Source organism: Dermacentor andersoni, chromosome 8 (genome assembly GCF_023375885.2).
Source record: "Dermacentor andersoni chromosome 8, qqDerAnde1_hic_scaffold, whole genome shotgun sequence".
In the NCBI taxonomy this organism is placed as follows: Eukaryota; Metazoa; Arthropoda; class Arachnida; order Ixodida; family Ixodidae; genus Dermacentor; species Dermacentor andersoni.
The window spans coordinates 131,137,353-131,150,464 of record NC_092821.1 but is presented as its reverse complement, the minus strand read 5'-3'; the positions used below and the strand labels follow the sequence as shown (position 1 = coordinate 131,150,464).

At 43.6% G+C, this 13,112-nt stretch overlaps 2 protein-coding genes across 2 annotated transcripts in view; one reads left to right on the top strand and one right to left on the bottom strand.

Moving 5' to 3' along the window:
- The window catches only part of GTPBP1 (GTP-binding protein 1), a 40,185-nt gene extending 34,195 nt beyond the window's left edge, over window positions 1-5,990 (bottom strand). Inside the window, exons 1-2 of the mRNA XM_050173585.3 lie at window positions 5,852-5,990; window positions 4,842-5,116 (exon numbers count right to left, since the gene is read on the bottom strand). Coding sequence (XP_050029542.1) covers window positions 4,842-4,961 — 120 coding nt within the window. The 5' untranslated portion in view covers window positions 4,962-5,116; window positions 5,852-5,990. The remainder of the gene's footprint in view (window positions 1-4,841; window positions 5,117-5,851) is intronic.
- Window positions 5,991-6,233: 243 nt separating this feature from the next.
- The window catches only part of Rint1 (RAD50 interactor 1), a 29,158-nt gene continuing 22,279 nt past the window's right edge, over window positions 6,234-13,112 (top strand). The window contains exons 1-6 of the mRNA XM_050173583.2: window positions 6,234-6,463; window positions 6,621-6,865; window positions 8,890-9,063; window positions 9,838-9,972; window positions 10,629-10,764; window positions 11,848-11,961. Of these exons, the coding sequence (XP_050029540.1) occupies window positions 6,344-6,463; window positions 6,621-6,865; window positions 8,890-9,063; window positions 9,838-9,972; window positions 10,629-10,764; window positions 11,848-11,961 (924 nt within the window). The 5' untranslated portion in view covers window positions 6,234-6,343. The remainder of the gene's footprint in view (window positions 6,464-6,620; window positions 6,866-8,889; window positions 9,064-9,837; window positions 9,973-10,628; window positions 10,765-11,847; window positions 11,962-13,112) is intronic.

The following is a 13,112-nucleotide window of genomic DNA, read 5'->3' as shown; positions in this document are numbered from 1 at the left end:
TGGAGCTGGGGGAAGGCCAGTAAAGTAGTGCCAAACCGCACACAAGATAAACGTGCGCCAGCAACACGTCCCTACAGCGTCCACCATAGGTGTCTCCTACGGCGTCTGTGATTCGCGTGGCTACACACAACACACAAACTTAGCCAGTGTGTGTACTTTGTACTGCAAATTATGTCTATATGGCAGCGTTGCATCGATAAGAGCTCTTATTTTCAGTTCATAGCACCTCAATAAATATTACTTAAAAGCGAAGCAGAATTGTGCAAAATAATTGCAGCTGCAACCTACAAAGAAGCTTCCACATAAACACCTGGCGACGAGACCACGTGTCCAAACCATTTAGCCAAACAACAGGTTCCAAACTATGCCGCTACATCTCACTTAGCAAGAATTCAGGCTCGCATGCCTCGAGCTCTGGCTCTGCTGCGAGGAACTACTGAAACAGAGTATAAGTACACAAGCGTTTTTGCATTCCGCCCACATCGAAATGCAGCCGCCAACACCATGATCGAATTTAAGACCTGAGGCTCAGCAGCGCAACGCCAGAGCGACTAAGCTATCACATTAGATTTAATTGACATAGCTCTCAAAGAAAGTTACAAAACAGGTATCAATTAAGACATCCAGAAAGAGTGCATAAGATAGGGACTAGGAGCCTTTTCAATTTCAAGAACAGGCACGTTTCAGGCGACAAGCAAAACAACACATTCTGAGGCTGTTCGCCACAGAAGGCTGTATATTGCAAATCAAACCTATGACAGACAAGGACACTACACCACAAGTTTTCTCTTTTGTGTCTGTGCCTGACGGGGTACACCAGTGCAAATGCCCAGGAACCAGAGACTTTTGTATGGACGTTAAGAAGTCCAAATTATATTAAAAGTTGAATTAGATGCACCTCAAAAGAGAGTTACGGCCAGTAAAACAAGCAGGCATATAACCAGAACAGCCCTTCAGGTTTATATCTACTACCTAGCTGTGTTCGCAGTGGCTTTGTCTGCGGCGATGTCTCAGATTGGCACCCGTCAACAAACACACAATGACATCACTCTCAACTTGGAGGCATGCTCTAGCTCCATGTGTTAGAAATTTAATAGAATCTGTTGTCTCCACCTACATTTCTGTGCCCCGAGAATTCAAAAACCTTAATTTAACTGGAATTCGTGAATGAAGGTATCCAATTTTCTTTTATTTAACCATAACTATGGCTTGCCCAACCTTAAATCATTCTACTATGTTATCCCCTTTCTTTACAGCACATTCCGCTGTTCTGCACCTCATGCGATGAGTCATAATGTCCTCTGTCCCCTTAAGAACTGTTAATATGCAAAAATCATGAAGAAATGAGCTCGTAAGTCCACTGTTTGGCTTTGAACAATGTGTGACGTTGTCGGGATTTGCCGGGAGATGTTCCTGGACATCTTAAATGATTAAAGTACTTTTTTCAAGACTCCATTTGCATTTATGTGTTGGAAAAAAGTTCATTATAATCAGTGAAAGTGAACAGAATATTTTCCTTATGACATCTGTGCCCGAACCACAGCATCGGTAGGTTAGCACAATGTCACAGATTTCAAATTATTTTCACATGTTTGGGCTGCTTTTGTTCAGAAGACATTTTTAAGGCTACCTTAGGTTCTGACAGAATGCACATTGATTGTGCACATTGATTAACTACTATCTAGTCAAGAGAAGATGCAGTTCAAGTTTCATGATGTCACAAGCAAGTAGTACAAGAATTTCAAGCCAGTTTTTCATTTCTGTGTCCTTTCTGGCGTATGAAGAATCCTCTGATAGCAAGATTGATGTTTCTGGTATTACACATGCGTAATGTACCAATCCAGATTAACATTTCTGTTTGATGATCCTTTAACCTATCAATGAAAGGAACCAAAGTGTTGGTGAGTGTTCGAGGCACGCATGGCGAGACCTTGCAATTCACATGGATCTCCTTGTTAATGACAGATTCCTGACACACTAAGCATGCTTCATAATCATATCGTGGTTTTGGAACGCAAAACCCCGGAACTTTTTTTTTTTGCCCAATAAAAAAACAAAAATTCCATGGTTTTACATGCTAAAACCCCAACATGATTATGAGGCGTGGTTGAGGTAGTGGGGCACTATGGATTAATTTTTACCAGTTGGGGTTCCCTAATATGCACCTAAATCTAAGTGCACAAGTGATTTGCCCTTGTCGAAATGCGGCCACTGTGGTTGGGAAACAAACCTGCGACCTCATCCTTAGCAGCGCGATGCCATAGTCACTAAGCCACCGCAATGGGTTGCCCAACACACCGCAGCGCCTAGACTGCACACACGTAATGACAGAGCAACAATGCTTTCTAAAACACTTCCGGGCAGCATCTGTGACAACGAGCACTGCGCGAAGTTGCTGAAGCCCAGCAGTATGCTGGCATGAAAGAGGTACACGTTCATCACGAAGTGAGAGTGTAAACAATTCCATCTGCTTCACTTTATCAACCGTCCATACCTATGAGGATGCAGGAAGACTACTGTGGAATAGGTGTCAAAATGTCAAAAGATGGCTCGTGTTGTAAGACAAGCTAACCTTACCAACTGCATGCCACTGAACAAGACATCCAGACATGGGTCGTGGCACGAGCTGAAGACGTCATCGAGAAGCACAGCCTGGCAGCCTACGCAACTTAGCCTCCCTTACACCTCACCCCTTCGATTAATAAAGTTGTCACTCACCCACTCGGGTGATAACAACAGCTAAAGCTGCATGCAACACAAAGTTACATTATGCAAGTGCTAGACATTGAAAAGCTAAAGTCACTAGTATGCCAATTTAGGTCTAGCGAGTGCCATTCAGCTTATGACATAAGACTACAAGCACTACACCATGACAGAGTAACCGCGCAAATCACCTGTCATATAAACAGTGTGAATCATCACTGCAATTTATCTGTGGCCATACCACATAATGATCCTTTTCTCGGGGCGTTCAATTACATACAAATTTTAAAATAATTAATCGCATATTGTCCTATTCAACTCAATCTTTGAAGTGAATTGTCTTTGTTCATGAAGGCAAATACTTCAACAGTTTTCAAATATTTCAAATCATCAAATCTGTGCTGTCAAGCAAAAACTGGTGCAAAAGTGCAATAAATTTCATCCAGGAGGCCACAGTCAACACAGAGCATGAGAAATTATAGTGGTGGCACAGGCTACATCACAGGGAATCTGACGCTTCTGGCTAAACCACTATAAATTGCAAACACCAGTGAGTCTTGAGTTGCAAATAAACTTTTCACTTGCTCTTAATGTAACATTTGCACTTGTAATAAGCAAAGCTTAATGGGCAATAAAGCGACAGAAACTTGCTAATGATGTGAAGATACTAGGATGCAAAGATCACTTATATTCATAGTGAAAACTACTGATTATTTGAAGACTAGAGAACTCTATATTTGATCCGATTCATTCTTGGCACTACATGATTCGGATTCTATTCAGTCTTCGAACTTGCGATTCGCATACCCCTATCCTTTCCTTTTCTTGGCTGGTGACAAGGTACTGGTGACAATGAGATATACCGGCGTGTAGGCCAATGACAAAGGTCCAAAGAGTATAGCTACAACATCAGGGCCCTCAATTAAACTTACAAGTGAACCATGAAACCTGAATGAGCATAGAAGTAAAGCCATGTGTGCTTGAAAAATAACTGCAACAGTTCCCAATTTGCAATGACTCATTTGTATAGGTTCAGGTACATTGGACAGCGACCGTGTAACTGGAGTACATGTTCAAGCAAAGCTTCAAGTAGTGCTGAACATTTCAAAACAACTACAATATGCATATCAATGAGGCAATTTAGTAATTTTATGAAAAAACGATATACCTAAGTCACTCTCTCTTTAAAAATACATAAAAACACAACAATGATATCAATCCTATTCTTCAATGTAGTAAAAGATTGTCAGCAAGAGTGCCAATGGCTGTCATATCACGGTCACTTTGAGATATAAAACCCATCTCATTCCTTCCAAACAGAGACAAACTATGATGGCAACAATGACATCTCAATTCACATTTGTTTATTTCTCTGACATATTCTTAGTCATGATCACATGACTACATGATTGCGGTAGACATTCATGGAGTAAATAGTAGAATGCTGTCGTTTTGTCGATACTTAAGAGTCTGTGGTTGGCATGCACTACACCAAACAGTGGACAAAACTCATGTGTCGCAACGAGATCGATGCTGATTAGTCGCAAACAAGGATCCCTTTTATTGGTCAATGAAAAACCTTTTTACCACTAATTTATCATTTCACGTGATAGACAGGTAAAAGGACCGTGTAGATATAAACGAAACTTAATATCAAACAGGTCACATCAATTTAAATGTGATGGTGCAATGCATGCAAAAGTTTGCAACATAACTTTTAATTTAGATCAACAGCATTAATAATAACAATAATAACAAAAATAGAAATAGATGCACGCGGTCGTATGGCGAAACAGTCATTAAACTTTGGAACAACCACCTCGCTTTCAAACGGCAAAAACAAAGTGTCAGTATAGTGTGATACCTTTGAAAAATATTTCGTTCTTAGATCAGAAAACAAATATTACGATTTTGCGCACTAACAAAACCAGTCACTGTCGCGGCGAAAAATATATCCTTCATGCCAATCAACCATTCTTTACTTTTTTTTTTTTTTTTTTTCAGAATGCGAAGGTTACACAGTTCGCGCACCAAAAGAGCCAGTCACGGTTACCAAGCGAGTCTCTTATCATGAACGCCTCTGAAGCGCGAAGCGTTTTAATCAAAGGGTTAAAAGAAGAAAAAGAAAGTGGACTTACCTTCTCGTTGAGTCCATCGCAGTCTATCTTGTCTTCGCCCGTTACCGGAACATGGTTTGGCGCGAAGAGATCAATCACAGATTTGGCCGTGTTGGGCGTCTGATCCACGATCGCAGACATCTCGGGAAACGCTGTCCAACACCACAGCACAGGAGGGAGGTGTGCACGCACTTTTTTTTTTCACACGTAAACACTCGAAAACCGCGCACACAGCTTTATAAAGCGAAGGCCCGTAAAGATAAAGCCATGGCTGATCGGATGACCGACGTGTTTACCTATAGGGGGAAAGCGAAACAAAAGCAAAACAACGAGTTACGAGGAGAGCGAAAGTTCAAAGAATAAACGCGCGCCAATGCGAAAGCAAAACTTGCAGGACGAAAGCCAACAGAAAAAACAACAAAAAAACACGCGAGCCAGCGATGTGAAAAGCACGACCTAGCGATGGGTATAATTTCCGCGGCTAAAAGGACTCCCGCAGTACGCCGCTCATGACCGTTGCCAAGCGAATCTTGGCATGATGACATTGCGCGGGATGCGAACGTTTAGCAACAGCCGCGCCAACGCGAAAGTTTCGTCACTACTCCCATCCAAACGATTCGCTTTTGTGCCCGCGAAAAAACACCGAACGGGACAACGGATATGCCAACTTATAACGGACGTACTATGTATGCATATATATACCGTCGCGAGCAGCAAAATAAAAAAGTATGGTTGGTTTATTGCGAACACGGAGGGGTCTCACGATCTAACAAGCTACATGTCGGGAAAAGATCGTAGCACGCAGATCGTAGCAACCGTTTTGACAGCGGTACAGCGGCATCCAAAGTCATTACTCGCGTTACGATCCCAGCCATATTGGCCCAAGGGACGCGTTTACGTGACAACGCACAGCTGCCGCGCGCGTATACATATCGCGAGGAATATTAAACAAGCAAGCAAAGCGCGCTCCAAGTTCCAAGCAAAGTAGTGATGGCATTTCGCGCAAATGCGGACGACGCTGGCAAACTTACAGTGCTGCCGTCCAGATGAAAACGTGCTTTCCTAGTTTCTCTTAAAAAAAAGCAAAATACTTGCTCGGACAACACCGCTCAACGTCACCGCCACACGTTCAGCGCAGTGTGCGAAAGCGCGCACCTATGGAACCTCGGAAGTAAACTCCAAAGCCGCCGACCCGTTAGCGCAGTAAATACGGCTGGCAATACAAAAATATACTCAATGAAAAACGCAAACGCTAGAACAAGCAAAATTTTCATCAATAAGAAATGATAAATGCGCACTCGCGAGAGCTTTAGCAAATAATAAACACTTTTTTTTTTTGAGATACGAAACTGTCAATTAAATAGACAAGACACGAATGGCCAAATCAGCGCGCCTTCTCTTTAAACATGGCGGCTCCCTGGCGCTAGCTGGGACGAAACGCCAGCTTGTAACACGATTTTGTCGATCGAAACCTCGCAGAGGGAAAGAAAGAAAAAAACAGACTGGAAGGAAACAAAACCACAATGGAACGAAACGTCGAGGACGACCTAAATCGCGAATTCGGGAACGATGTGAAAAACCTGCGCAAGGCGAAGAATTATCACGCTTCGCTGATGGTTAGAAAGCAAGAGATCGAGCAGAGAGTAAGTACCACAAGTGGACGCGTTTTGTTAATCTTTCCTTTTCCCAGTAGCCGCGGGAGCGATCTGCCGTTCTGTCGGACAATCTGTTGCCGTTTCGGCACCTTACGTGTTGCGTTCTTGTCTCTCTGTTTGCATTTCCCTAAACGAAACGAAACAGCTCAAGGCGTCGAAAGGCGGTAGCGATCCGGAGCAGTTGAAGGGACTTCTCGGCTTCGCGCGAGAGTCCCTGGAGAAGATGCAGATACTCGAAGGCGTTCACGGCAAGATCTTGAACGACGTGTCGGCGCACCTGGACAATGCCAGCCTGGTCAAGAAGGAGTTCGAAAGCTCCCTCACCGACATCCAGAAGCTGCTGCGGTTAAAACAGTACCTGCAGTGGATAGCCAAGATCGAGGAAACCAGGTGATCGCATGCGGCCAACGCGATCCTTCTGTTTCTTGTCGGTTTCGCTTGACAATTCCGGTCTCAACAGACTTGTTGAGCGAATGGACGAGCGAGTCCGGTTGCTGTAACCATGTTATTGAGATGTGTTACAAAACGAAAGGCGTTTTCCACAGTCCTCGCAGCTCACGTCATATGACCCTGCGGGTTGTGCGCGAAACATTCGGGTTTTATTTCGAGACCTTATTGAGCGGATGGGCGAATTTTCTGGCTGCTGTGATCACCCCGCAGCGAGAGAAATTAGATTTGTATCTGAATTGAGCCACTATGTTTACTTAAAAGACATTTTAGACCAGAACTTCGCCCATGCGCTAATATGTTCAGAGCGTTGCGAAAGAGCCCCAAGGACAGAAAAAACAAGTTGTTACTATCAAACAAGCATAAGCCATGAGCAGATAGAGATTAAACAAGAGGGAATTATTCACGCTCCTGCCTAATCAGTGAAAAGGCCAGCTTTAAATTCACAGCATGCGAAATACAATTCCAGTATGCTTCAAAATAATAAAATCGCACCTATACACAATAATCAGATTAAATTGAAATTCAGTAGTGATTTAAAATTCAGTAGTGATTTAGTGGTAAATGCAAGTGAAATGCGTTAGCATTATGTCTCGCCTTTTTGATGTCTCGGATCGATGATTTAAACTGTGCTCACAACATTGCAAGTGTTCAGCTAGGAGCTCACGTGACAGACGTCCTGCCTCTTCAAGGAGCGAAGTGCAATTCTGACGGTCTGGAGCAGGCCCTGTCATTTGCACAATACACACACACATGCACACTCTTCTAAGCCCTCCCATCCCCTCCAAATCTCTACCATGTAACCAGTTTCCCACACTTCACACCCACACATACGCACTTTTTTTCCACTTTGACACTCCTAATGCTAGCACATAAGAATTTCCAAGTTTAACATCCCAAAGCTATACAGGAGGTTGCATGGGAAACCCATTATGAGGCATGCTGTAGTTGGAAGAGCTCTGGAATAATTTTGACCATCTGGAGTTCTTGAAGAAGTGCCTAAATAAAAATACATGGTAACTTTTGCATTCTGCTCCCATCCGGCTGGGCCACTTCCACTTGCTACCAGGTGGAATGCATTGCCTGTGGAACTTGCTTTGAAGATTGTTCAGGAGATATACGAGCAGGTATTGCTACTATGACATACTTGCACTGGGGAGAGCAAGAAAGTTAGATTACTGCACTTCAAGGCTTGGTACAGGCATGTCTGCATTATTAGTGCACCGAGAATGTATTCCGTACGAATAAAGATGTTTCTGAACGCAATGTATTCTATGATGCAGTGGGCAGCATCACATGCCCTTATCTAATCTTCTTGTAAGCACTATATTAACACATATGTGTTATGTAAACGAAATAAGTGTTGATACCTGAGCTGTATGTTCATATCTGCACATGCTTTTGTGCGCAGAAATGTAAAGGATGCTCACATTTGTGAATGCCGTCCATCTACAAGCATAGTTTGCTGTTGACATTGTGTATCATTGTCATTGTGTCATATCGTTGTCATTGTGGCTGCGGCATTGTGCTGCTAAGTACGCGGTTGCAGGTTTGATTACCGGCCGCATTTTGGTGGGAGCGAAATGCAGAAGCGCTCGTGTACTTTTAGTGACGCACATTTAAGAACCTCAGGTGGTCAAAATTAATCCGGAGCTCCCCCTACTACGGCACGCCTCATAATCTGCGTCCCACACATCCCACTGTGTAGTCTAGTATGTTCAATCGCCAATTTTAATGTGATCTGTGTGTAGGTGTGATTTTTATTATTTTGATTGCGCACAAACAAAAAAATTGTGGGACCTGTCATATCAGGTATCACATTTTGCATCTGCCTATAGTTGCAAATTTTGTTCTCTAAAGGCTGAGTGTTTGTTGGTGACCTACTCAAGCCATGTTGTGGACCTTTTGCCTACAACTTGTAACATCCTTGCAATGTTAACAAAGGTTTGACTTGCATTTGGGCGCAGCGAGTCGATCGAGGAAGGGATGAGTCAGGGCCAAGACGAACAAGCCGTGTCGCACCTCTCCTTCCTGCTGCAAGTGTGGCAAAGAGTGCGTGGTTCGGCCTGCGTGCACCTTGTCGACTTTCTACGAGAAACCATCCTCTACTGGCACCAAATTCTCAGGGATAAGTTTGAAAAGTGAGTGGTCCACTGTTTTATGGTTTTGCCAGATTGTTTGCTTTCATCACTGGACCTACCAGCAGATCTTCTTACCACCATACCAGCAGACTGATTAAAAATCTCTTAAAGCACACAGTGTTCTATCAAATATGATAACCTTTGTTTAATTATGGTTGTTCACTTAAGTTACATTCTTGTTGAGCAAATGTGTGCATGGTGGACATACACATAATTTTGTGCATTGGATCAAGCACTAGCCACTAAGTCTGTTGGTCCAAGTATTTTGCATGTATTTCATGAGCGTGTAAATAAAGGTAATATTTATTCATTGATTAGTTGATTAATGCGGTTATGTTGCATTAGTTTTTCAGATGGCAGCGTTTCACTGTTGCTACAGCATAATATGCCATGATCTCTGAGGCTATGCTTCTGGTGTACTGTGACACTCCTGCTTTTCCATATAGAAGTAAAACATTCTGTACTCAAGCCTAAATGCCTAGGAAATGCCATGTTCATTCTGCTGCATTGTATTTAGAGTGTCAAAAGTGACGTAGGTTAGGAGCAAATCTCAAAGCACCTGTTTTTATCAGTTTGCGAGGGTGACGATTCGGAGTGTTCAACACCTGAGGCAGTTGACAAGGGGAACAGGAATGACACAGCCATGTGATTCAAGTCTTCCTTTCATTGTTTGTTCCTTTGGTTGCATCGTCTCCTTGCTGATTGCTAGCTATGTCTCTCGCTTTGCCAAGTTCCTCTCAAGTTTACCTTAATGGCGAGTCTCATTGCGCGCAGGGAGTTCAACAAGGTTCTGCATTCCATGGGCTGGCCCATCCTCAACACGGGGGTCAGCGCGCCTGTTTCCTACACGCCGGAGCTGTTGCTTCCATTCGAGAAGTGCTTCATCAACCTGCACAAAATCCAGCTGCCGTATCCTTTTTCACTGTGACGTCTTTTGAAAGTTCTTTTCATGGGCTGCTATGTATGCATTGCAGTATTCCTGTATGTTTTCTGCTTTTTTGCTCGGTATGGCTTTTTAGGGCACAGTGTATCTCCACCTCAGTTCTTGCGAAGTTTCGGTAGTATCACATTTTCGTTGTTTGCAGGCTCACTAACTTTTTTGCCTACTATGATGGCTCAGTGGCTATGGTGTTTTACTGCAGAGCTCAAGGTTGTGGGTTCAATTCCCTGCTGTGGTGGCCACATTCCCATGGGGGCAGAATGCAAAAAGTGCCCGTTTGACATGCTTTGGGTTTATGCTAAAAGGCCCAGGTAGCCAAGTATAATTGAAACCCCCCAATTTGAAAAGTTCATTTTTTGAACCCCCATTCCCCTGCTGTCAACACATCGAGTAAGGGCAGTTCGAGGGAGCATGTTCGTTATGCTTTACACCAAAACGTAGGCTTTACTTCAAAGCGATACACCTAGAGAACTTCACGTTTAGGTCGTAAGGTGGAGCCATTTAGGCTACCGGTTTAAATATCTCTGTACGAACTTTTTCTACTTATGTAACAGTTTCCTTAGATTGATTGAGTGCATGCAAGTGGTGGCTTGGTCCTTGACATGTGGCACGCCTGAATAAACAGAGAAGGCCTGGAGGGTTCACAGTTGGATGTCGGATCGACCACGTCGGTGCTACCCTTGGAACTGATGCTGCGACCACTGAAGAAGCGTTTCCTCTTCCACTTTACTGGGAAACGCCAGACCAACAGACTTGACAAGGTTAGCAAGAATCGACCCGCCAGCTAGTCGTTTCGTTATCACAGAGATGCAGCACTAGGACGTGGGACAAGATAGGAAGCAGCAAACAGACACTGCGTGCTCCTTCCTATCTTGTCCTATCTTCTGATGCTTTCTTTCTTTGATAAGGTTGGCCATTTTTCCTTGTGAAGGCAGCGTTATGACAAAAAATTTTAGGGCTGCTTCATTTTTTAATCAAACTAGGTTACCGCAGGAGCTCTCGGCTTGCTGGTATGTATACACGATGCAGAAATTTCCCAATGACCTCCATATAATATGGCGAATATTCTTGAATGACTTGGGATCCTTGAGTTTAAGATGCACTCGGATAGGGCAATAACAGTATAGCTTCGAGAACATGCTGATCAGATTAATTTGGGCAGTTAACACAAGAACTGGTGCTCCAAGACATAAAACAATATGTTGTGCCAGCAGCAATGACAAAAAATTTGGAAGACGCTTAAGCTTCGTTTTTAAGAGTGGATCATGATAGCATTCAAAGATCCCTGGCTGCTTCTCACGCTTCCTGGCAACTGCAGTTTATGTAACTGTAATGCTTACTGGGAAATGCTGGTGGCAAACACTATGCAGAGAGCTGAGCGGGTTAACTTTCTGGTAGAAATGCAGCGTCTTACGTGGGCCATGGATGCGCAGAGGTGAACACCATCTGGATGGTGTTATTGCAAGTAACCGAGCGTAGCACACCACTCTGTGAATGGTAGAAATGCTGGAAAAGGGGTTTATGTTTGAGTTCCCATGTACTAACAGAATTATGTTTTTGGGTGTATTCAAATTACTATCTAATGATATCATGTCTGTAGGTTGTGTTTAGGTTGTACTTTACGATTTTTCTGGCACATCTTGCTTTGAGGAATTCAATTAGTTCAGTAATGCCACTGCGCCACGCGGATGGCCTGCGTTATGGTTCGGAAGGGTATTTTGCTAAACAACGTCCGTCGCAAGACACCGACACCGCATTTTATGCGACACGGGGCCCTTAACACTATTGCATTAAAACTAAGTAAAGCAGACTCATCACGCAGCAGTGTTACTCAATCTTTGCAGCCGGAGTGGTACCTGAGCCAAATACTGACCTGGGCTGCTGACCATGGAGAGTTCTGCGATCGCTTTGTCCAGGCAATTCTCGTCAAAGCAGGTGTCGAAGGCATGCAGGCAAGGGTGAGTGTCCTTTTTAATGCAATTAGCATTCTCTTGGGTGGCTGACCCACTTTCTTGGGCTGTCTGTCTGTGATCTATCTGTATGTGACCATTTTCCTGCCAAGTCACTGGGTTGTCCATAGTTTGCATTTTGCCACCAACTTGGGTCACTGGGTAGTCCATGGTTCAGTGGATAGCACATTGCCCCGCTGTGCTGAGTGAACAGGGTTTGAAACCAACTATCAGACCAACTTGGGTGAAGGAGTATGTGACAGTAGGTATGTTCCGCTCTTCAGTATGTGCCGCTCTTCACTAAACGTCTTTTGTGCAAACTTGTATCACCACGTGTGTGCTGCTATTCAACGACCTTCTTTCACACCAGCTAGGGTCACTGGGTATATGCATCATATATATCGTTATGATTTTTGTCTGAATATATATTCAGACACACTCTATGTGCAGACTTCGAGGCGGCAGCGCTAGATGACACAGCATATCTAGAGGAAGATGCGAGAGAAGAGTCCAGCTGCATACGCCTCTCATCCGTGACCAGTTTTGGCAGTGGTAATACAGTGTTTCGCTGCATTGCTGCAGTGCTAATCGCATTAACATCGACTGTTATTGTGAGATTAATTCTGCCAGATCATTTTGTCATTACACCTTAGGAAGTTACATTTAACCTGTTTCATGTCTGCTGGCTGTGAGAGTACAGCATGGTATTGGTATTAAAGGGAACACTTAAATAATATTAATTAGGCAACATGATAAGCAACAGTTGCTCAGAGAGAAAATAATGCAGAGAAAGGCAGGGAGGTTAACCAAACAGTTGCTCAGTTTTATCAGAAAAGAAATGGTCTGATATGAAGTGTCAAGCAGCCACCTATACGTGCTAGCATAGTCTGCAGGACTTTATGTCTTGACTGTAATGTCTCATCTTGGGCGGCAGAGTACCAACCTGGCATTTTGTTTCAGAGTGGGTGGTACAGTAAATTGGAAGAATCAAGCAGCGCACGTGAACCAATGGACACACGAGCACAACTCACGTGCACAAATTGAGGATTGACAGAAAGTGCTGCATTTTAACAAAAAATGCATGCAACACTTACTGTGCATCTTAGTTTATTGCTTTATGGCCGTAGAACCTGGCAGTGGCTATCTTTCAGGATCTTTTT